The sequence below is a fragment of the Psittacula echo genome (genome assembly GCF_963264785.1).
Source record: "Psittacula echo genome assembly, chromosome: 16".
In the NCBI taxonomy this organism is placed as follows: domain Eukaryota; kingdom Metazoa; phylum Chordata; class Aves; order Psittaciformes; family Psittacidae; genus Psittacula; species Psittacula echo.
The window spans coordinates 4,530,897-4,552,962 of record NC_137752.1 but is presented as its reverse complement, the minus strand read 5'-3'; the positions used below and the strand labels follow the sequence as shown (position 1 = coordinate 4,552,962).

At 42.8% G+C, this 22,066-nt stretch overlaps 1 protein-coding gene across 4 annotated transcripts in view; it reads right to left on the bottom strand.

Annotated features, from left to right (window-relative positions):
- Positions 1-22,066, bottom strand: part of DDX31 (DEAD-box helicase 31) — a 49,333-nt gene that overhangs the window by 19,973 nt on the left and 7,294 nt on the right. For all 4 annotated transcript variants that reach the window (XM_080630505.1, XM_080630503.1, XM_080630502.1 and 1 more), the window contains 9 exons: positions 21,638-21,702; positions 20,672-20,791; positions 20,198-20,304; positions 19,229-19,458; positions 18,707-18,883; positions 16,318-16,377; positions 10,379-10,429; positions 8,225-8,364; positions 2,772-2,853 (listed from right to left, as the gene is read on the bottom strand). In XM_080630505.1, the coding sequence (XP_080486631.1) occupies positions 2,772-2,853; positions 8,225-8,364; positions 10,379-10,429; positions 16,318-16,377; positions 18,707-18,883; positions 19,229-19,458; positions 20,198-20,304; positions 20,672-20,791; positions 21,638-21,702 (1,032 nt within the window). The remainder of the gene's footprint in view (positions 1-2,771; positions 2,854-8,224; positions 8,365-10,378; positions 10,430-16,317; positions 16,378-18,706; positions 18,884-19,228; positions 19,459-20,197; positions 20,305-20,671; positions 20,792-21,637; positions 21,703-22,066) is intronic.

Here is a 22,066-nt window from a genome sequence, read left to right as displayed (position 1 = left end):
GCTCATTATAAAGACTGCAGCTTTTAGGTTTGAGAAGTTGGGACAAGTACTGAGAGCTTCTGATTTCATTAAGAGAGCATGTTAATGGGAGAAAGAACTGAAATATAATATAGCTAGACTAAGGTAGAAAAGTTCTTCCTTAAAACAGTCAAAAAAAAAAAAAAAAAGGGGATGGGGAAAAAAGCACCAAAATGCCAGGCTGTAACATCTCCTGCTTCCATTATCCTTCAAAACAAAATGAAGGATTTTGTTTTAATAACAACTTTTTACTAACCTCTGCACACCTTCCCTAGAACTCATCAAGTCCCCCTGCCCCCTCCATAAAAGTTGAAAGATCAAATTTATTCTCTTTGTAGGCAGGTGAACATTCACACACCCAGACATAGCCACATATATATTTTATACACCTAAATATAAAATATACATTTTACAGGCACTTCAGCTTGCTCCCTGCCTGCACACAGAAGTCCAAAATATACACGTTCCAACGTGGTACTTGTAATGGACTTTAGTTGAGGCAATGAGAACCGAGGAGCATTATAATGAGGTTCCTGTGTGCATGACTATAATATATACATGACTCAATGCACGGAGAGCTGATATGCAAAGCTAACGCTCTCTCGAATGGCAACATCACAAACAGATTGGGTTCAGCTCCTCATAACAAGTCCTCAACCACTCTCTGTCCTGTGCAAAGTCCTACTGCATTCCCAGCTCACTGCACTGTCTTTACAGCAAATGTACAGAATTTAAGAGAGATTAACCCACCTGAAAACTTGGAAATGTGCCCCTGCAGCTTCTGAGAAAGCACTGCAGACCACTCACAGAGCCTCTGATAGCAATAAAATACAAAGCTAACAAATAGAATGAAGCTTTGACTGCATTTAATACATTTTTCCAAGTAATTCCTGAAGAAGCCTATTTGGTATTGACAGAACTACTGTAATTTCATTCCCATTAAATGATACACTTTTTTTTTCCATATCAGTACTGATCCTTTCAGAGTCTGAGTCACACAAAAATAGGTTATTCCGGTTTTGTAAATTCCTGCAGCAGATTCAGACCACCCTAAACCCAGGGTGGATATATCTCAGCTCCAGTGAAGTCAACAGCAAAATCCCATTCCCTTTGATGGCAGAGGGAAGAGAGGAATTCAATCCCACCTTTGACTGCCAGTGAAAGGAACCAGCTCCTTCTGTATGTACACTCATGTACCTGGAATGGCAGTGCATGCCCAAGCAGCACTGCTGAGCAAAAACCAGAGCAACTGCTGCTTTCAAACATGGTTTGGTTTGATATTTTTGTGAATTAGAAAGGAGAAAGACAAAAGAAGTGTATTTAGAATATTCTGTGCTTAGATGTCTAGAGTATTTTACAATTTAAAAGCATGAGAAAAATACCTATTTGATGAGTCCTGATAGTAAAAAGACTTGTTAGCTTTATATTGCTGTTCCTTCGGAACAAGGGACATAAAGGCCCTGAGATGTTTACGTGAGTATTTCTGCAATGATTCAACAACTTTGAACCCCTGCATGTACTGGGCTCTGACATTCAGCAGGCTTTTTTTCTTGCCACTTTTCAAAAGCCACATCATAATTTCCTAGAAAAAAGCCTGTTCTCTTTTTTTGCCCAGTTTCCAAGAAATAACATTTGTTCTCAAGCCCAGAACAAATAATATTCTGTCCCACGTCAGCAATAGATTTAAAGTGCAACTGCTGCATAAATGTATCTGTGGAAAAACTGTCCAAAAGAAGCCCAAAGTTACCTGCCTATAAGCACATCTGGGAGCAAAGGAATATTTCTATACAGAACTACTTCAAATAATTGTTGAATTAACAAAGCACAACTAAACTTCTACATATTTGTTCAATGAGTTAAGAGGTCATATCCTAGGCCTGATCTAGACATTCGAAATACAGGCATAAAGGCTGGTTTCTGTGAAAAAAAATGCAGTGATGGGAAAGAGCTTTAAACAGAGCTGTATCTCAGAGGAGCCACAGATCTCACTTTCTGTGAAATATAGGGTGTATAGGAAAACTGAACATCTTTCAAAAGCATGTTTACCCAGAACACCACAGTTCGTAACAGTCATCTGCAGGAAACAAGAAGGCTCATACATGGTGTAACAGAAAGAACGAGCAGGCAAAACAGCAACAAGAGAAAAAAGAGCATGCTGCATCATGCTTGACACATTCTTGACTTCCATTCAAAATGAGGGTTCTTGGAGGATTTAATTTGCCAGAATGCAGGAACGCCTGAGACATCAATTGCAAATGACTGAATTCTGTGAATTAGCAACTTGAAGGCAGACCCAAACCTTGCTGAAGTCAATACAAAGATGCCTGTCAACCCAGTGCGCTTTAGTTTAGGCTCTAAGTAAATATAGATAATAAAAAACCATATGTGACACATCACCAAATCTTATTTCTTAAGAGAAGTTTTGTGTCATTTGTGATCTCCAGCAGTACTTTAGTGCCAAAAATCCAAGAACAGAAAGACAATGGGGAAAATACCCCAAGCTTTTGCAGCCAGAAACCTTTACTGTCTGTTACAAAATACTTGCTGAAGAGTTAAAAACGATGCTTTTTGGGGACGACAGTTTAATGATTAGACAGTTGTGATATAAGGCAGTTCTATAATTATTTGCACTGCCCAACATCATGGATATGCCAACCCTCGCACGGTAAAGACAGAAGCTAAGGGAAGAATACTCATGATGTTTAACTGGTAAATGAAAACTGGAGCAATTCCAAATCAGCAGAATAACTCACCTTTCTTCCTGGTCTGTGCAACTTGAAGCGATCGTCTTTCATCAGGCTGGATAATACTTTCTCCATCTTTATCTCTGAAACACTGAAGCAACAAAGACAAAAAAATTACCATTTCTCCAACTTTTCAGATATAGCACATAATGAACCACAGGCTCACAATGGAGAGCAAGAAGATTGAGATTTACATGTTCAACTTGAGAATTTATCCCTGGAATACATGAGGTCTTGCTCCAGACACTTACTCAGAAACCCTAAAAGAGCAACTATCATAAAATCTCGACCCCAGCTAAACTGGTGCTTTCACTGGAAGAGACACGATTTTACCCACAATCTTGTTGCTCTTACAAGTCACCAACACACTCCAGTTCTAACAGAGCATCATAACTGAGGGTGGACTTCCAGTTCTCTGGGAGTCTCCTTGGTTCTTAACCACAGTAAATAACTCAAGAAAAAAATTAGGTCTTGAATTATATTTTCATTGTTTTAATATTTCTTTCCTTGAATTGAGAACCACCAAGACAAGTGGGAACCACCTGATTACATTTTCCACTAAGAGAAACTCAAACCCAAGTTGAAGCAGCTCAGAACATTAAATGCTTCTTGCAGATTTACTTTATAACAGTAAGATCTGTACCCTCCACTTTGAACCCAGAGCATGTCAAACATTTTATTGTACACTAAATGCCATGGAAAGGGAGCAGTTCTCTTACATCTTGTCTCCCCCAGTTTACTTTCCAGATTCCCCGGAATCAGAGACAGTGCTCAATGCTCAAAGGAACAAACTGCTTTGATGTTTACACACATTTGTTTCCATCTGTGCTAGCGACCATGCTCCTAAAACTAAAGCTGTGTAAAGACAAAGCTCATTCCTGTCATAGGGACTCAAGCTCAGGGGGTAAAAACAGGATCCCAAGGAACATTTCCTACCAAGCCAACTCTTCTGAAGCTTCCTTCCCTCTGGTCATGTTATTATTCTTTCCCACAAGATCTTACATGATTCCAACTTCTTGCTACATAGCTTGGGTCTTCCTGATGGCCACACACCCCCTCCAACTCATTTATAGCTTCAAAAGCCACCTCTGACACCAAATACACCATTTAATTTCCTTCCCTATTCTTAGAACTCACCTTCCCTCTCATTTGAAGTGCAAAGCCAAGCCCAGCGCAGCAGGGACCCTATAGCATCTTTTTTAAATACAGGAGACTCAGTCAGCTGTCCTAGCCAGGCTTCACACTGGGCATTTATTTTCATTCTGTCGACTCACATTCCTCCTGTAGAGTCAACCAGATGATTTATTCTCCAGTCCTGCTTGCAAGACACTGCTGGGTACTCTTATGGCCCACATACTGGAAACACTTACAAACCTGCTTCATTTTAAAGTGCGTGGTCCTACTTAGAGGTGCATTTATAGGAGGCGAGAAATTCTTCATCCTCTTTAACACTGTCTTGTGGGGCACATGTATACCAGGTGATAACACAGGAACAGCTGCGCAGCTCCAGGCCATTAATATTACAGCTGCATCCAAACTGGGTCCCATTTCCAAGGGAATTACCCAGATGATAAAAGTTGAAGTTTGTGGCACCAAATTTTCAGCAATGGGCAAAGGTCATCTCTAGAAAACAGATTCTTTTCCTTTTTATACCAGAATAAATCATAAATACTGCATGGAAGCCAAGGAGTTTATTTGGGGTTACATCAGTCTAAAGAACAGAGAAATCTTGGGGGTTCACCAGTTCTCTGAGACTCCCGAATGTCAGATGAATAGAAAGATGTATGCAGTTTCTGAAAGGAAGCATTGCTGATACTCTTTGATTTGTAAGTTACAGAAAGACATACTAACAACAGGATATTCCCTTTCTTTCACTCAAAGATCTCTAAACACCTGGCTAGAAGAATGGATGAATCGTTGCCATACTGTGTAACAGGATACCACAATCCTTGCCTGTTCCCCAGTCCTTCCCAGTTAAAGTGACAAATACCTTTTACTTTTGCAATCGGCCTTTTCAGCCTCAGTCAGCTCACCACCACAATACAAAGAAAGGAAAAAAGGTGGTCCAGAGAAACAGACATCCAGCCTGGAAGGTACACGGTAGCCCCAAGATATCCTACATGGGAGACAAGCAGCTGGGACTCACGATGTAGCAGATTCCTCTGCAGAGGATGCAGAGAAAGGCGGGGGAATGATGGGGGAGAAAGGGAAATGGAGCATAAAAAGACAACTGAGGGTTTCTCTGTTTGGTTTTGAAGAGTATAACAGCAAATTAAAACATAAATGGCAATCACTTAAGCAAGAGAAAAGCATCCCCCATCACCCCCCCCAACCCCAAAGGTTGCTTTGACACCGCCATGAATGAAAACGTCAAACCTCTGACATTGATTTGTGTGGGATGTCACCCCCTCTCCGATCCTCCTCTCGCCTGGCGCGCCGCCAGCTCACAGCCTAACAGCTATGTGAACCGGGTTCACAGCGGGGAGCACCGTGTGAGGGGGGCGAGCACAGCCCTCCAGAAGGGAGAGAAATGACTCGTGCCTTCACGGCGAGGCGCTTCCCTTTATAAATTAGTTAGGCTGCCGTTAGGAGATAAAGAAATTATCTGATAGCTGTCGAGGCAGGCGCTGCTAGATTGCAGTTGAAGGAGGTAAAAGAGACATAAGGGAACAAAAAACGAAGTGAACCTCACTGACTTTCTTCTGCTTCTTGCCTCTTTCCTTTGAAGGAAAATCTGTTAGTTACGCTGAGAGCTGAGACAGAACATTTTCGAGTCTAACCTTTAAAATAAAGAAGAAAGAAAGAAAGAGGAAATGTAAACATGAGTGTGCATGTGCACGCACGCAGCTACAGTTAGGTAGAGGAACCACAACTTCAAGCCACACAAAGAGCGAAAGGAAAGTTGCAGAGAGATGCATGCAGCTTCCTCGAACCCCATTGGGAATTACTGATCTCAGCAGAGCCAAAATGAGATCGTTTTGGCAAAGGCTAACGCTGCTTTTCCACAGTGGAAGCCAAGGAGAGGCTTCAGGTACCGGTGAAAATTAATTGCGAGCGATTTCCAATTTCAAAGGCAGTCATCCCTAATTCCGAAGTGGATTTTCATCCAGGAACAAAGCCACGTCTGCTCTCATTACTTCCGACTCTCAACATCTCTGGACTTACTCCCATGCATGCTGGGGTGGGTGGAGGGGCTTAAGAAAAACTCTGGGTCAGATCCTCATCTACTGCAAAGCAGCACGGCACGTCTCATTTACACCAGCTGAAGGCTGCGGGGACCCATCTCATGCTTTGTCTTCTCAGAAATACATATTTTATGAAGTATTTACATTTCAATAAACCCAGCAGGAATTTCATTTAAAAAAAGAAAAAACAAATTAAAAAAGAAATTCACAACACAGGCTCGCCCTCCACAAACCCCAAAGACTGAAAAATTAAGCAAAAAATAAAAAAATACAAACTCCAGAAACTTGTGCAGTCTGAGTGAAAAGCTACGAGGACTTAGGGTAAAGAAACAAAAATTACCAGTGCTTAACAGGATCAGTGACAGTCCAACACATGCTGTCTTTCGCCCTTGCACTGAATTAAATTGTCAGGATTATCACCATAATGCTCTGTTTATGAAGGGTAACGGCAATTTGTGCTGATGGCACTTGCTGCCTTTTGCTTCAAGCTGCCTTCCTGCATCTTCTCTGTAATTCATCAGCTCTTTTCTGTCCCGTTGCCCCTTCTCACACCATGCACTACTGTACAGGAAGAGCGGAGGACACATGACTGCAAAGAGGCCGACTCGCCCACCCATGCCAATTAGACACTCATCTTCTTCCACCTGAAGACGGGGGTCAAGAAAGGCAAATTGCACTTCTTTTTGGCAAGTCCTTCATCTGCAGGGCAGCACATTTTATGAAGAACATAAAACAAATAAACAAGAAAAGACAATTCCCACAGCTGTTCGGCTCTGTTGATTTGAGAACTGGAGCAAAAAACCAGCGTTCAAAGAAACCTCCCTCTGCTCATTCAGCACAGCCTTCTACAGATCTGTGAAGAACATGGTGAGCTCAACAACAGGTCTCTTTAGCAGATATAATTACCAACGTGAGTGACACTGCTCCTTAAACTTGTTAAGAATCAACAAAATGGGATAAAAGCATTAACATTTAAAATAAAAAAGGAGGGAAATTTCCCTCTCCTTTTTCCAACACTTCCAAAATATTATAAAATAGAAAAATAGAACTTTCCACTTGGAGTTAAAAATTCACAATTATGTGGGATTTCACCTTTAAATGTCAGTGCTGTTTGTTACATGAAAAAAATCCTGTCAGCTTAGCCCTCCATGTCTTGCTGGTGTCTGCTTAATAGATAGTTACCTGGGATGACGGATGGCTCTTTGTTAGACCACTAAATGGCTCACAGCCTAGAATAAGCCTGTATTTACTGCCAACATTTGTTTGTTTCAAGGATACAAACCCAAATACCACTCCAAGCAGCTCCACCCGACATAAACACAAGAAATAAGAGAGAATTAATTTGTGTATGAGTTTACAGGGCTCCATCAACACTAGTACAGCACTGAAGAGACTCTACTCAGCTGATGTTTTGAAACGCTGAGACACAGCAGAGCAGGGAGCAAGGGGAGTCACATACACCCAGCTAACTGCTGAGGAGGCTTGAGACCTGATGGCACTCCTGACTAGCAATGCTGAGCAGAGATTTGTGGGTTTTCTCCACAAAAGGACCATTGTACAAGCAAGCTGGGCTAAAATCTCATCATGGGTTGGCCATCAATGGAGCTGACTGCACACTGGGCTGGTCCTTACCCACCCTTCCATGCTCTCCTTACTGCCTACTCCCAAGTCTGAGCTAGAGATGATGAAAGAGAAGTTTTCTCAGCTAGCTTGGAAGCACACCCCACTTTTGGTCTGCAGAGTCCGTCCTCCTTATTACCTTCCAGGACCACACTGGGCACTCACTACTTGTAAAAGGCCTTACTGTTTCAGTTACAAGCCACTTGCACAACTCATCTTAGCCAATTACCTGCCAGGTATGACCCACAGCTCCCTTGCTATTTCCCTGCCGGATCTCTCCTGAAGAGAAATTACAATCTCTGACAATATGGTGCTATGCAGGCAGATGGCCAGTTAGCATTTGACAGGCTCATTTGACTTGTGATCTCCACATAGCCACAATTTGAACCCAGGGCCAGGGAGATAACAATGGAGTGCAAAGGATCTCTGACTATTGTCTCCTCTCTGCCCCTCACTACACACACTCACACACAATCTGCCAGGCTGATGATTTTCACACACTTTCCTTCCTCCTTTTGCTAGTCTGGGGCTGGTCCTGGATCACAAGAATTAATAAATTCTTATTAAAACCTGCACAAGACACAGTCCCGCTGCAAGTGCCATGGAAGGTTAATTAGCAAGGATGAGCTGAAACTTTTGTTCGCGTTTCTGACTCACTTAATCTTGTGAGAAGCCAGCAAGCTGACATATTCTGCCTCCGAAGGCGCCAGGACAAGCAGGCTGTTCCCGTGACAGCCAATGCGAGCCGTCCTCCCGATCCGGTGGATGTATTCCGCAGGTGAAGCCGGAGCACTATACTTCAAAAAGGGAACATGAGAAGGGAAAAGAGGAATTAACAGAACATGGCGTGTTAATTATAAACGAGACAGCCCGCTCATCTGAAATAAAAGGGATCTCAGCAAACCCCACATGCTGCACCTCCCTCGGAACTGGCCTGTTTATAAAGAGTCCGTCGGGCTCATCCCTGTAACCATCACTCAGCCCCCTCATCCCCCATCATGACATGTGAATGTGACACATTTGCCAACTTTCAGATAATAGGACAGTTTCCCCATCTCAGTGTTTCTCTTTGCCTTTTACATTTTATTTCTATACAGGCACATCAGGAACCTGTTTGCTTCCCTTAAAAAATAAAATAAAATAATCTCAGAGAGACCTCAAACCAAACAGCCCCCAGGAGTACCCCTATGGTGCAGGAAGCTGCCTGCTCTGTGTCATCAAATAGAAGATACAATTCAAATTTGGACTTGGGCTAAATTGCTTTGTTTTGATTAAAGCAAATCATAGCTGGTTACTGGAGAGAAGAAATCTAAGAGAGATGAGGGAGTAAGTGCTTCTAGCAGCATAAAATGCAGGTAACAACTCTCTTCCCATGTACAACTATCAGGCAGTACGAAAATGTTGCTTGAAGTCACCCCTAATATAGTGGTACCTCTCATTTACTTCACTGGGAATCAAAACTGCCCAGCTATTTGCAAGATCTGATAAAGGGTGACATTTCCCTTCCTATAACCTCCCCCTATTCTTCCCCCTCCTCTCTTTCCTGGAAAAATGAACATGCACAGAGATACTGCTCAGAAATGAGCCCTCAGCAGTTTAACTGGAAAAAACCCAACCACCAAAGCCCACTATAGTGTTTATACCTGTGCCCTCTGGCAAAGTTTCTACTGGCTAGAGGTGTGAGTAAGATGCTGTGAGCAATCTAATTGCTCCCTGCAGGTCCTTGCTCTTGGACACAGCTCTCAGGACAGCTGAGATTTCGCCTTCTGGACACACAGAAGTCTCCCAGGGCTTTAGGTAATTTGCACTGCGTTCTAACACTGGCAACTATATCTTTGGTTAAATTATATTAATATACAGATCTGGGAATTACAGACTTCACTTCCCCAGCCTTCTCCAGCTAGCTACCTGCTGCAAACCCTTTCTTTTCTAAAAACACAAAATTAAAATCAAATTTGTTACCTGAAGGGATGAGGTAGAAATTAAAAAGCTTTGTTGAGGCTCTGTGCCCTGTTCTTTTTACCCAGGTGTCGCTTGATTCTTGAGAATCTCTGGATCAGTTTTTCCTCAATTCAACTAACCTTTTCTTAATTATTAATCTTTCATAAAAATGAAATCTACTTCATGCTCTCAAGCTTCCTCTTTGATATGACAGGCTGCTATTTTTAAGGTTCAATCCATCTCCCCTAGTTTCTCTCTTTTTTTCCAACACAATATTTCTGTCAACAGCAATGCAGCAGTGGGGTTTTTTTGTCATTTGGTTGGTTTTTTTTTTCCAGGGAAAATCTGTACTATGCAGTTCTACTGAAAGCTGAATGCTTACAGTTCCAACCCAACACAGCCTCACTTACAACATTCAGGTCACTGCACAGACACTATTGGGCTACTCAATGTTTAACATTAGGATCACACTTAAACTCCTAACAGAACTGCCTCCCCAGCAAGCTGAGAAACATAGAAACACAAAACTGCAATAGAGATGGTCAGTACTTCACAAGATTTGGCTTCCTGTAGGGGGAAATGGAGGGCATTTCCTCCCAGCCTGTGGAATATTATTATACAGCTGGTAACACTGGAGTTATTGAAGAGGAAAACAGACTATCAAAACCAAAGGTATGATAACAGTGCTGTATTCTAGCAAAACCCTGAGTCCTCATCCTGCAGTCAGGAACATGTCAGTCTTCCACACCTGTAGGCATCAGCACAAAGACCAGCAAACTGCAGAAAGAGAGCCTGGACAAGAAAGGGATTTCATCTGAGCAACACTGCACTTCATATATAAGTACACGCATACACACATAGCAAGCCTACCTGCACGATCCATGTCACTTGAGGCAGGTCTAGTCCACGTGCTGCAACATCCTTTAAAATTAATAAGGAAATTACTTTAGTAAAAATGCTTTCAAGAGATCAGCAAAGAACGAGGTCTTCTGGGATGGCAATTATGCCAGGAAACAACTAGCTACGCAAGTAGGAATTTTATGTGCCTTGTTTGGGGAGAGATGGACCAAAGGTCAGAAATAATGTTGAGGGTTTAAAGCACAAGGAGTATTATTAACATGCTAATACAACAGAAATAATCCACTACTGTGGCCCAAAGCCTGGAATATATTAAACCACTTGTCTGAGAGTGCTGTTGAGTTACAGCAGTCTGTTACAGTCCCTTTATATTATATCTGAATCAACTGTCTTAATGGTAGTGATACCTTTGGTTCTTCAGTTTGTTTCATTGATGAAAACAGTTCTGCTCATAGGCACACACTACCCAAACAGTGAGAGAGGCAGAAGGAAATCTCTGGAAGGCAACACCATTTCTGAGAACACCTTTCTTCACAGAAAGCCTAAGAACTAAAATGTGGCTGCTTATGATGAAGAGGAAAATGGACATACAGCCAATGGTCAAGGATCCTAGGCCTTGAGTGGAATGTCCAAGGATGCCCTGATCTCCACCTACAAATCATTAGTTGTTTCCTAGGTGATGGGCTGAAGTTGAGGAGCAGGTGACTTGCAGATGACTTGGCCCAATTGAGCAGAACCTGCAGAAAGCTGGAGTACAGCTCAAGGAGAGGGGACTTCAGCTACCCCTGAGATTTTCACCAGTCTTGTTTCGATTTGGAGAAGCAAAACTCAGCCCTGAAGAAACAAGTCTGAAGCTGCTGTCAGGAGTGTTATTTGATATGCCAGCTGGTGAGAAAACCCATCAACTTGCAGAAGGACTTGAATGAGACCCTTCAGTTATCCACAGCCATTATAGCTCAAAAAAGCATACCCTTTCAAAGAAAAAAGTGAGTGTAAATACTGTTCAAAATGGAGAGAGAGTGTAAACATGTTTCAATCTCCCTTCTTGATTTTCTGTTCATTAGTAATGTCCTCACATACTCCTTGGATTTTGCATTCACCACACACAATAGCAGAGCAGGTGTGCAGATTTAACTCTGTTAGGAAATGTTTTGGAACACATGTATCTTTTAGCTGGTTGCAAAATAGAATATATTAAGAACGTAAGCAGGAGCTTAATGTACTAAAAATGTGTCAGCCACCCACTGAAGTGTTTTCATGCAACTCCCACACACGTTAAAAGACTCGGAAGCTGATGTTTTGGCAGCAAAGGCCTTCCCGTAAGCACTAGCCAGGTTGTTTTGCGGCTCCAAATGCAGTAAAAGAGGAGACACTTTCCACAGCGCCCACTCTGAAATAACACACACTTTCGCTCCAACGCGCTCATTAAGCAGCGGCTTGTTCCCAGAGTCAGAATGAACAGATGTACAAAAAGCCATTTAAAGGAGGTTGGAGGAAATAAATCAAGAGAAGTCAGGGAACGTGTACAGCAGTTACCAGGATAACAAGATTATAAAGTCTACAGCACAATCAGACAGGAGTGCTGACGCCTGATTCTGATCAGGTTGGCCCTCATATATTTCCATGCTGACATGCCTTTGGTCTTTCCCTATACTGTGCTCTTTCTCATACCCAGTAGTCTAGGAAAGGCTGTGTTTGATAGGAGGGCTCTGACCTTGGAGCAGGGTCAGCTCACCCAAAATAAACAGATAGCCAAGCTGCCCCTGTGGTCAGGAGCAGGCGCCTCCAACATGGGGAGGAGAAGGAGACAGCAGGGGCAGGAGCCATTGCTCTCATCTATCAAGATTTTTCTCTCCTCTTCTAAGATACCTTTTCTCAACACCTCTGGCTGGAAAACTACTGCTGCAGACAGTCTTGTTCTTGTGTGCATTCACCAAAGCATGCAGAGAAGGTGAATAGTTAACCAAAAGCCTAATAAATAGCCAGGGACAACATTTTAGAAGGAGGCTTTCTCCCATCATCAGCCTTGTATTCACTATTGCTTTCACAATCCCACCAACTCCACTCAGCTGTTACTGACACATATCAGCAGCTATTCTCCCGGGGTTTAACTTGGCTTTCTTTCAGAAGTGTCTTGGGATTTACGGGTAATTGGAGTGTTTTGCAAACTCTCAAAGATTCCTCAGTATCAGCCCACCTGCGTCTCCTGTAGCTCCTTTTCCTCAAAGACCCTAGCAGACAGCAGCAAGGCAGAATTAGGATAAAAAGTTTTGAGTTGATTTGCTTTCCTCTGCTGGCAGAGCCCATGAGCTTCCTGCTTCTCAGATCTTTAGAAAGTATTTGTGGGTCACCATACCAGGAAAGAATACAACTCAAACAATAGTTATCCACTTTTGCTAGCACTACATTTATTCCACATACAGAATCACTAACCTGCTGCCAGTGCTCTTCCAAGAAGCCCAATAGATTTCTAATGTACTACTTGTCCACTACCCCAGAGAGTATTGCCCTTTCCATGCATGACCTCACACCACCATTCCTTAATAACAAGGAAATCTAGAATACGAACTGCTGATATAGAATCAGCAAGTCACCACTGATTCTTTTCAATGGACAACTGAAGGGAGAATTAAGTGATCATCTCACACGAGAAAGGAGAAATAACCTACATCAATACAATTTTAAAGAAAACCCAGATACCAAGCAAACATGATGACCTGAATCATATACTGCCCTGATCCCAAATGCAAGACACAGAATGGCACAGTATCAAGGTACAATCCACCTGAGGACACCCAGAAATGCTGAAATTTCTGCTTCTAACCATTCATGTCAGCAGCCTAAGCTTGTGGAGGTGGGGTACACAGGGGTGGGTGCAAGGGAACAGAGGTCACACCTAAAGCAAGGCACTGAGGAAGATCCAACAGACACAGCCACAAAAGTTTTGCAAGGGCCTTGGTTTGCTTAGTCCCTCTCACACAATCTAATTAGGGCAAAGGAAATTGCTAAAGTTGCTTTTGAAAGACACTCAATGGTGAGGTCTTGAAGGCCCTGAGCTTGACAATTGGCTGCCTACATGAGGCCTAGAAGTACAGATGGAAGGCAGCTTGCTCAGGTGCCAGGCTGTCAGTTGGATTAAAATGACTCATTTATTTACCAAAGAACCTCACAAAGTGCTTTAGCTAACAGGCAGAGAGGGCCTAACGGCTCTCCAAGCTGGGGAAGAAGCTCTCTCGCCTTCCCGGCCTGCCAAAAGTCATTACTGCCGAGTGTGGAAAGCCATCAGCAGGGTAGAGACCCCCGTCGGCAGGGTGACAGATTGGGCTGCGTAATCAGAGGAGGAAGGGGAGAGCACAGAAGCTGTCAGAGGCGAAAGCTCTTGGCTGGGGCCGCCAGAAAACTGGCAAGATGAGTTAGCGTGACTGAGTAAACAGCAAACAATCTCCAAATGATCTTTCCTCTCTCCCTGGAAGAGATGAACTTGTTTAAAAGGCACATCCCAAAGGAAGCTGCAAAGAACTTCAGTGAAGGAGAGAGAAATAAATCTGGATGAGACCCTCTGAGATACACAGCCCTTCTTTATTTTCTTGTCTGCCAGCTTATATTGTCTGGCAAAAATATTTTATGGAATATATTAATATACATATGACATACAGCAAATTAATAAAAGGAACAGCAGGTCCCATTGCTTACTAGAGCGGAAAGATGGGTGGAGAACATGGCATAAGGGACAAGGGAAGGACGGCAACATTATTTGTGTTGCTCTTTTGTGAGCCAGGTTTCAAGATTTCATGGGCACGGAACATGATTTTTGCAATAAAAAGAACAGAACCCTCTTTCTGCAAAACATTTTTGCTGATACGAAGAAAAGTGTCAGAAAAGGCAATGCCCTCAGAGGCAGGAGGTGGTCACAGTGCCTGGCTGCCCTTTGGACATCTGCGTTGGGGTGGCACATGTAATGTGGGACTAGTGCAAAGTGTATCTCTATATTAAGGTGTCCATATGGTCCCCATTACTGTGGTAACAGGCCACCTCCTGGTTTCAATGCATTTGTCCTCCCAACATCTCTGTAAGATAGAAAAGTGCTGCTATCCCCATTTTACAGATGGGGAGCTGAAGCACAGAGAGATTTTGGAATCAGACACAACTTACTGTGCTTAACGTGCTAACCATGTGCCAGCTGAGCCACAGTAACCATAACTGTCAGGATTTGCATCCCTGCCTTGCATTAAATGCAAAGTAGCTTAGATGGAAATGGAGGGTTACGATAAATGCATTACTTTACACTACCCTCTTCATGGCAATCTAGGCTAATTCACATTACCTCCCATTTATGAGAGTTCAGGAGCAAACACACAACTATTGCTGCTCAGCTGACATGTGGCTACTTGCCCTGTCATCACAATTCCATAGTCACTTGCACAGAGTCTGTGGCATGGTAGGAAATCAAACCACATTCTCCAGTGTCTCAAGATGGGGATCTCATCCACTGGATTTCTTTATCCAACTTATTCTTCCTCCTACCTTGTCAACAGCTGTACATTTCCTGGCAGATTCTTCCTGTCACAGGCTGCATTTCCCTTTTGAACAGTCTCAACCAGGAACTGATATCCCAGTGACTGCAATGATTCCATTTTCTCTTTGTTTAAAATTGAGCATTCACTGTCTTTCCAAACGTATAAATGAAATTTCAATTTAACAAGATATGTCCCTGAAATTTCTCAGTTATCGACAGCACATACATGAAGCATAACAAAGTATTATTTAGAATTTATCAAACATGTTTTATCTTCAAAACACTTAAGCTACACCACTGAGTGATTTAACCTTTGCTATCCTCCTCAGTTAAGACACTACGTATTACCTCTGTATACAGGTAAACCAAGCTATAGATACACTTATGCATTGCAAAAATGCATTTTGACCTTGATCACATCACTGAAAGACTGCACACACAAGCAGGGCGAAGACCAGCACATAACAAGTACAATTTCACAGGTGATACAGCACGTAATTTGGCAACACTAAATCGAACACTCCTACACACATGGCAGCCCTAGTTTGAACTTGGCTATTAAAAAGATGAAATTCAGCCCCCACTGTCTGCAAAAAATGGCAACTAGTTTCCTTTAAGAATAATCTGCTGCAAGAAGAGGAGTCATTTCAGAGCTGGAGAGGGTTTCTCAGCTCTAATTACTCCCGATCGCTGTAATTTACAAGTTTGCGGTGGGTAGAAATCGCCAAGATTCACACATTTTCAGATCAACAGCTGCCACTATTAGAGAGCAAATCGTGCAGCCTTCTGCACCACTGCAGCAGGCTAGCTGTGGCACCGACAGGTCAGAAAGGAGAAGAGGAAGGTGCCACCACAGCACAAGGGTGCCAGCAAACTCCAGTAGAGGACAAGAATTTCTCCCTCAGCACCTTTGAAGGAAGCTTGAAGGGCAAAGCATGGAGAGCAGCGGAGCATGTGCATTTCTAGTGACACCATTCTCAGGTTGGGCTTCCCTTCCATCCCTGCAGGTTTTTGTTTTTAACCTTGGGGTAGTCAGTAAGATGGGAAATATCACATTACATCCAATTTTCCTGGCAGTTCTGGGGCATACTACAAATTAGGATTGCATTCTACCGACTGGATGTAGAGGGCAAGGTTCCAGCTTCAAATGATCAGATTTTTCCAGACATAAGACCATGCAAAATACTTAAGAGGCCTCTTGTAACAGACATACACTTTTTCTGTATGTGGTACCTTGCAGCAAAAGATCATGTAAATGTCTGCAAAGAGGGCACTGGTCCTTATTTAACATGTGAGATGCAGAAAAAGGAGATGACTTTCCTCAAGGTCAGACAGCGAGCTGGAATTAGAGCTCAGTGCCAAATCCTCTGCTCTACCATTAGGTATCAGACAGGCCCATTAGCGTGGAGCCGCAAAGGGACTCCAAGTTACTTACAGTGCAAAGCAAGATGCCGGTCTTGGATTTTAGGAACTCCTGGAAGACCTCTGTTCTTTCCTAGAGAATTGATACAGAAAAATGAAAGAGTGCTTATGCACATTACAACCAAACATAAAGCAAATTAGTTAATGTAACAATTTAACAACTATGCCTTGTTCACTAGATCATGTACTGCTTCAAAAGCAAAGGAATTAACTACACTAGTTCCAGTCAGACTGTTTCTGCAAATGGAAAAAAATATATATCTATGGCATACAGGTGTGGTCCTGCATAGGAAGGCAGAGCATCTGGGGCAAGCCTGAATGCCTTTATTCAAATCAAAGCAGCCAACACCTCCAGGGTTTGCACAGAAGCATGGCCTATATATGTTAGAAAGCAGTAACTGTTTTACATGGAAAAAGGATCCACAAAAGATTAGGCAGCAGCAACAGAAGCACTGGCATACTTTATGGGCAGCACACGCTTTTGTGAATGCAAGAAAAAGCTGGACATCTTGCCTGTCCAGTCACAAGATGGGCAGGATAAACCCATTTGGTTGACACAGTGATATAATCACATCACAAGAGATCAGCTTCATCATGTGCCCAATGAGGCATGCAGACAGTCACTGGACTGACTGAGTAATTATTAAGTATTGGGGATGCTCAGCTGCACAATTCCTCACGTGAACTGTTGTGGGATAAGTCTTCAAAGTAACAGGGCAGGAGGGAGGAGATCTTGGCTAGAAACCCCTGCCCAAGGGAGCAGGGAGGCAGGACTCTTGGGCCCTGCAGGCAGCTTCCACAGAGCTCCCAGGACACCCTCCCATGGCCTTCCCACAGGAAACAACCTCATGTTGGCGAGGCCCACCAACGGTGCTGCTGACACTGGGATGAAGGTTGCTCCTTACATCACATTACATCACGATATTTGCTATCACACAAGACAATCTCTGGGCACTAATAACTCAGTGGCATGTGGCCTTAATTTGCCAGTACCACCTATCCACCTATACTCCCTCTCCTTAGCTATGAGAAATAACCACACACACATACACTCCTTTGATCCGATTCCATTTACTCTTTTCCTTTTCAGAGCTCAAGCTGTCTCTGGCCTCAGAAACACCATACCCATTTCCTTCCTAAGCCTTTTGCTTCCTCCTTCTAGAGTATCCTTGTTCCTAAGCTTCAAAAGCCTTCCACCTCAGAGTTCTAGAGATTAAGTGAATGTCCTGTTATGTTGATGATATAGAAGGAACCTTACATATTTAACTCCCAGCTAGGGGTACTGTTCCAGGAAGGAAGAGAAACTTGGGCCTTGCTGACACACTGAATCCTCTGCTGACAAAAATTAAAGAAGAGAGCACGCTGTATCTTGTTGACAATGACAGCAGCCGTGCTCAGCAGTACCATATGGGATCCACAATTTAGCTCCATTAATGCTCTTAATTTGAAGACATCGAGCACTAATTACACACTGGGTACTAAAAAGGCAAAACCCTTCCCCTGGTGCCAGCTACTTAGTGGTGTTCTGTTGGCTTAACAGCTGGTCAGGGTAGAGTTGGGCCAGACCAGGCCTGCTCACTTGCTCAGGCAGGCAGGTTGAGGAAAGGCTAGACTGCAGGGACAGCAAAGCACATGTTTCTGGTCTCCACAGGATGGGAATGAGTGAGAAAAAACAATGGCTCTTCACCTCTTGCTTCATCAGAAGAGCTCTATTCATTTGTGATCTCTGCTGTGCAGCTCAGAGTAGAGCAGCAACTCTCTCCATCACAGATCAAGGACAGGATCAAGGCCTGAACTTTCAAGGGAGGTCCTTCAGCTACTGAAATGCTGCAGCACCCGTTCATTTGACACTCTTTTCCTGGCCTCTCAGCTGTCAGTAGCAAGCTCGAACCTCATCACCCAAGCCTATCCAGATAAAACCTAGACTTATTTTGGGGTAATTGCTGTTAATTGCTATTATTTCATCCCAGGGAAGAGCAGCGTGTCAAGCACGTCAAAACGAAAGCCAAACTGCTCCATCCTCATCTAATGGGGCAACTTATTCAGTAGTAATGTTTCAGGGCTTGGATAAGGTTTTCCTTTGGCATTAAAAGCCTGTCTTGACTGCACAAGAGAGAACCATGGATACATAAATGGTTTAGTGCACCCACTGGGAATACAGAATGGCTGTCTCAGCCTGCTGAAATAACACCTCTTGCCTCTTCAGCTGTGTTTTTCAGATATAGCTACCAAGCTACTTTCTAGAAGCGGGACAATATTCTTATTCTCATTAGCAGATGGAAGAGTGAGGCCCCTAGAGGTGAAATGACTCTCTGTCCTTTCTTCTGCCCTCCTCCACAAAATAATAAATCAAAGGGAATAAGGAATAAAACAGTGTATCCTGACATTCTGAAAACACTTACTTCCTGTTCCATGTTGCCATGCAGTCGTAGAAACTGTAAGCGTGCAGAAGAGAGAGATGAATGTTCACGTTGTTCTGACTCCAGCCCTCCTGAAAGAACCTTTAAGAGGAGCTCATAGTAGAATTCCACTTGTTCACAGCTGGAGAAAAAGATGATCATCTTGTGGTGTTTTTCAAACTGTGAGAAAAACAAGAAAATTGCACATAAACATTTCTATAGGTCTCTCTCAATTCCATGATCACTGTAAGATCTAGGCGACTTCCACTTCCAGAGATACGATTATCCATGAAAGGATAACAGAGTTTGACACCAAATACTGAGTCCACAAAAGGAGTCCAGTACATGCTGCACAGGTATCTCACTTGGCAGCATGAAAGACACAATAGCACCTCAGCTCTCTTGTGGCTGCCTGTACACTGGATGTACTTCAAAGCCCTAGATCTATCCTTGACAGAGTATCAGATAAAGGAGTTGGAAAGGGCAAAGGGTTACTTAGTAATATAAATGCAAACAGAGACTCACCTTGCATTTCTCAAGGATAAAAGCTGCTAACGTGACAAGCCTCAATTTGCTGGGGACCACCATGACATACTGCTTGAGCTTCTCCGGAACAGCAAAGTTTTCCTGCTCCATGCAGTTTGATGAACTACTAGCTTGTCCATCCATTTGTGATGCTGGTCTGATCTGGGTTTCATCTGCTATGGAAATGCTGATGGGATCATTCAAACTGATATCAGCCAGTCGTGTTACTCCTAAATCACAGAAGATGAAAAACACACGAGGGCCAGTCTGGGGTGCTGCTGGGGAGGGTGATGAAATAGTCACATAAAAAACCCAACTAACACAATTCCAAGTGAAAAGCAGCAAAGACCAAGGAGCTAATGAGCCTCAGACACTGAGGCCCTGCAAACTTCATGCCTTCCGGGGCTTAGCCAGGCTTAGCTGCTGTGGTCTCCACCAAAAGCATCACAAGCTGCTACTTCAGCCAACTGGGCTATTTTACATTACATAAAGGTCTTGACTAGATAGACTGTGTTTGGCAGTCCTGTTTTCTAACAGTGTGTGTGGAAAAAAACCACAACACACCTTCACACTATCAGAAGTACAGGAGTCAGGAGGTCTGGCTCTATAACTGCCTCAGCAACCGACTTCTTGTATGACACTGAGCAAATCACACTTGGCTGTCCTGTCATCAGCTTTTTGCCTTAATTCTATCTCTGTAAAGCAAAGAAACAAACCAGTGCTTCCCAGGTTCATGATGAATTTGATCTGGAATTTCAGAGACATGTATAAGGAACATGAAAGTACATACACTGACAAAAATTCCACTAACAAAGGACAAGTGTCATAAGCCCAAAGAAATCAGTAGGCATTATTCCAGTTTTGCAAAGCGCATCAGACTGGGCTGTAATATAATCAGACTCAATCAACTGTTTTGAAGTTTCCTGTGCATTACTGAGCTAAAAGAGACACCATCTACCTATACCCTACCTTCCGTGAGGGTGGCTGAGAGCAGGACATTCTGACGTGTCTCTCTCTCTGCATTTAAAGCATTGAGTATCACAGTTACATCCTTCTCGAAGCCCAGGTCCAGGATCCTACAAAATCAGCAGAGGTGATAAAAGATGTTGTTGGAAGGAATGAGGGGAAAGTCTTCATACTACATGAGTCAATTAGGAAGAAGGAAAGTACTAGAACTGATCAGATCCTTGGCCCATCTAGTTTCGTGTTCCATCTTCAACTTTTTCAAGGCTCAGAAGACACTGAATCTCTGCAATGAGTAATTGTACAATAATCTGTCCAAAGGGGACATTTCTTCATAATCCCAGCCATCTGGTGCTTGGCTGAGGCCACTGAGCATGAATGGTTTAAGATCTCTCATTATTATTTTTTGTTTATATTTAGTGAGTTATGATGCAGAGGGTACCATAGTTATTTTCCACATCTAAACCTTTGGAAGTTTACCTGTCTGCTTCATCAATAATCAGCCACCGAGTGCGACGGAAATGAATACATTCTGTGGACTTGATGTGATCAACCAGGCGACCAGGAGTTGAAATGAGGATATTTATTCCTTTCCGTAATCTGTTTAGATTAAAACCAAAATAAAAACCACATACACAAAAAAAACCCCAAACAAAACATCAAAACAAAACAGCAACCACCCAAAAAATAAAAAGAAACAAGAAAAAAGAAAGGAAAAGAAAACATACAGGTTAGCAGTAATTCTGGAATAGGAACCTAGAGTGAGAAACTGGAACCTACAGAGGAAAACGTTATGGCCATAGCATCAAATTAGCAGAGGTGGTACCTTCTCACTGATTAAAACTGAAATTTATTGCACAGCTAAGTCCTATTCTTGATCATCATCAATACTCACAGGCATACTGAGGACAGGGTAGAAAGAAATAGTAATACTACTAAAAAATCTAAACCACCTAAGCTAGGTTTTCTTTTCTAATTGAGCACTGCTCTTACTGTCAAGAGTAAACTTCTTTTTGTGTATGGTTATACACAGAGAAATTAAAATTCTATTTTGGATTACCAGCTTACACTTCAAGCGAAAAAAGAAAGATTTTTAACACCAGGAAATCTCTTTTCCAGAAAGCAATTTCCCTCATAACAAATACTGTAGACAGCACTCGGTGGTAAGCAAATACAGGTTTTTGTCAGAAGAGGAAAAAAAATACTGACATAAGAGATCATCTTCTCAGAAGGCTCATCAACATTTTAGAAATAGATCCAACTGTGGGAAGTGAATACTTCCTGCTGACCCAGTCACTGAGTCTGTGTAAGATCCAGGGGGATCACAGCTTCATCCAAACTCACAATCCTCTCTCCCAGTAAGAAAACCACTCTAAAGAAGAGCAACAGATAAAACACTGTAGAGCAGAAGAACTCAAAAAACAATTTAAGAACTTGACTTCCTACCTGGCTTTTTCCGATTTTCTCTTTTCTCCCCCCATTAGCACTCCAGGCACAATCCAGGCAAATGGCTACAAAAAAGAAAACCCAAGACCAATATAGATTCTTCTTAATAAAGGGACAGAGCCTAATCCAAAAAATGATGTTTCTCAGCAAAAAGAGAAAGGACTGGGGCTGACTGCAGTGTGCGCCTCATTTGATCTAACATAGACCACATGCGCTCTCTCACCCACAGCTACATATCAATAGCACCTTTAGTTCTAGCCATGTAACTTGCTTCCCACGTCGTCTGGGACGACAGAAATGCAATCACTTTTGCACCACTTCCAATCACATAATAAATTTCTTTTCCTTCTCCCCATGTTGTCTAAATGTTCAAAGACAAGCTACAAGGCTATTTTTTCATCTTGCCTTTAAGCAGTATCTTCCTGTGGC